This window comes from Galeopterus variegatus, unplaced genomic scaffold, assembly GCF_000696425.1.
Source record: "Galeopterus variegatus unplaced genomic scaffold, G_variegatus-3.0.2 Scaffold1857, whole genome shotgun sequence".
Classification (NCBI taxonomy): domain Eukaryota; kingdom Metazoa; phylum Chordata; class Mammalia; order Dermoptera; family Cynocephalidae; genus Galeopterus; species Galeopterus variegatus.
In genome coordinates this window covers 271,721-272,785 of record NW_007727968.1, presented here as the reverse complement: position 1 = coordinate 272,785, position 1,065 = coordinate 271,721, and the positions used below count along the sequence as shown (strand labels likewise).

The window sequence follows — 1,065 nt, the reverse complement described above, 5'->3', positions numbered from 1 at the left end:
CCGCTCGCCCGCCGACCATCGCGGCTACGCCAGCCTGCGCGCCGCCTCGCCCGCCCCGTCCAGCGCGCCCTCGCACGCGTCCTCCTCGGCCTCGTCCCACTCCTCCTCGTCCTCGTCCTCGGGCTCCTCGTCCTCCGACGACGAGTTCGAAGACGACCTGCTCGACCTGAACCCCAGCTCAAACTTTGAGAGCATGTCCCTGGGCAGTTTCAGCTCGTCGTCGGCGCTGGACCGGGACCTGGATTTTAACTTCGAGCCCGGCTCCGGCTCGCACTTCGAGTTCCCGGACTACTGCACGCCCGAGGTGAGCGAGATGATCTCGGGAGACTGGCTCGAGTCCAGCATCTCCAACCTGGTCTTCACCTACTGAAGGGCGCGCGGGCAGGGAGGACGAGGGCCGGGGGCGAGAGAGGAGAAAAAGAAAAAAAAAGAAGAAAAAAAGGAAAAGAACAGATGAAGAGTGGAAAGAGAAAAGGGGAAAAAAAAAAGAAAAAGAAAAAAAAAAAGTAAGCAGGAGGGCAGGCTGCGGCCGCGTCCCCGTCGTCGGAGAGGAGCGCGGTGGCGCGCTGGACCCGCGCTCCCATCCCCCACCTTCCCGGGCCGGGGACGACCGACCCTGCCTAGCCGGAGGGACACGGAGGAGGGTAGACGGGGGGCGACCTTTTAGTGTTGTTGTTGATGTCGTTGTTGATGGCAGAAAAGCCACTCCGAGTTTCCTCCCCTGGTTGAAGAGACCCCCTCCCCTGGCACCGAGCTTCCGGACTTGTCTGCGCCCCCAGCAAGAGGCCGACTGAGTTTTTCTAGAGACTGGAGGACTCTCGCCCCTTTCGCATCGCCACCTTGGTGTTTTTGGTTTTTTATTTTATTTTGATGTTTGCTCAAGAGAGATGGGGGGGGAAACTCCAGCGCGCCCCCTCCCCCGCTCTTTTTTTTTTTTTTTTTTTTTTTTTTTTTTTTTTTTTTTAATACCGGATGAAGACAAGGCTCTGGGGCGACGAGTTTGGCCGATGGCAGATGGCTTGTGGGAGCGCCGGGACTGAGAACTCCACGCTGGCGAATTCCCGT

The 1,065-nt window shown here is 58.7% G+C and overlaps 1 protein-coding gene across 1 annotated transcript in view; it reads left to right on the top strand.

Annotated features, from left to right (window-relative positions):
* Nucleotides 1-776, top strand: part of SOX4 (SRY (sex determining region Y)-box 4) — a 2,253-nt gene extending 1,477 nt beyond the window's left edge. Inside the window, exon 2 of the mRNA XM_008579322.1 lies at nt 2-776. Within this exon, the coding sequence (XP_008577544.1) occupies nt 2-370 (369 nt within the window). The 3' untranslated portion in view covers nt 371-776. The remainder of the gene's footprint in view (nt 1) is intronic.
* Nucleotides 777-1,065: the final 289 nt, after the last annotated feature.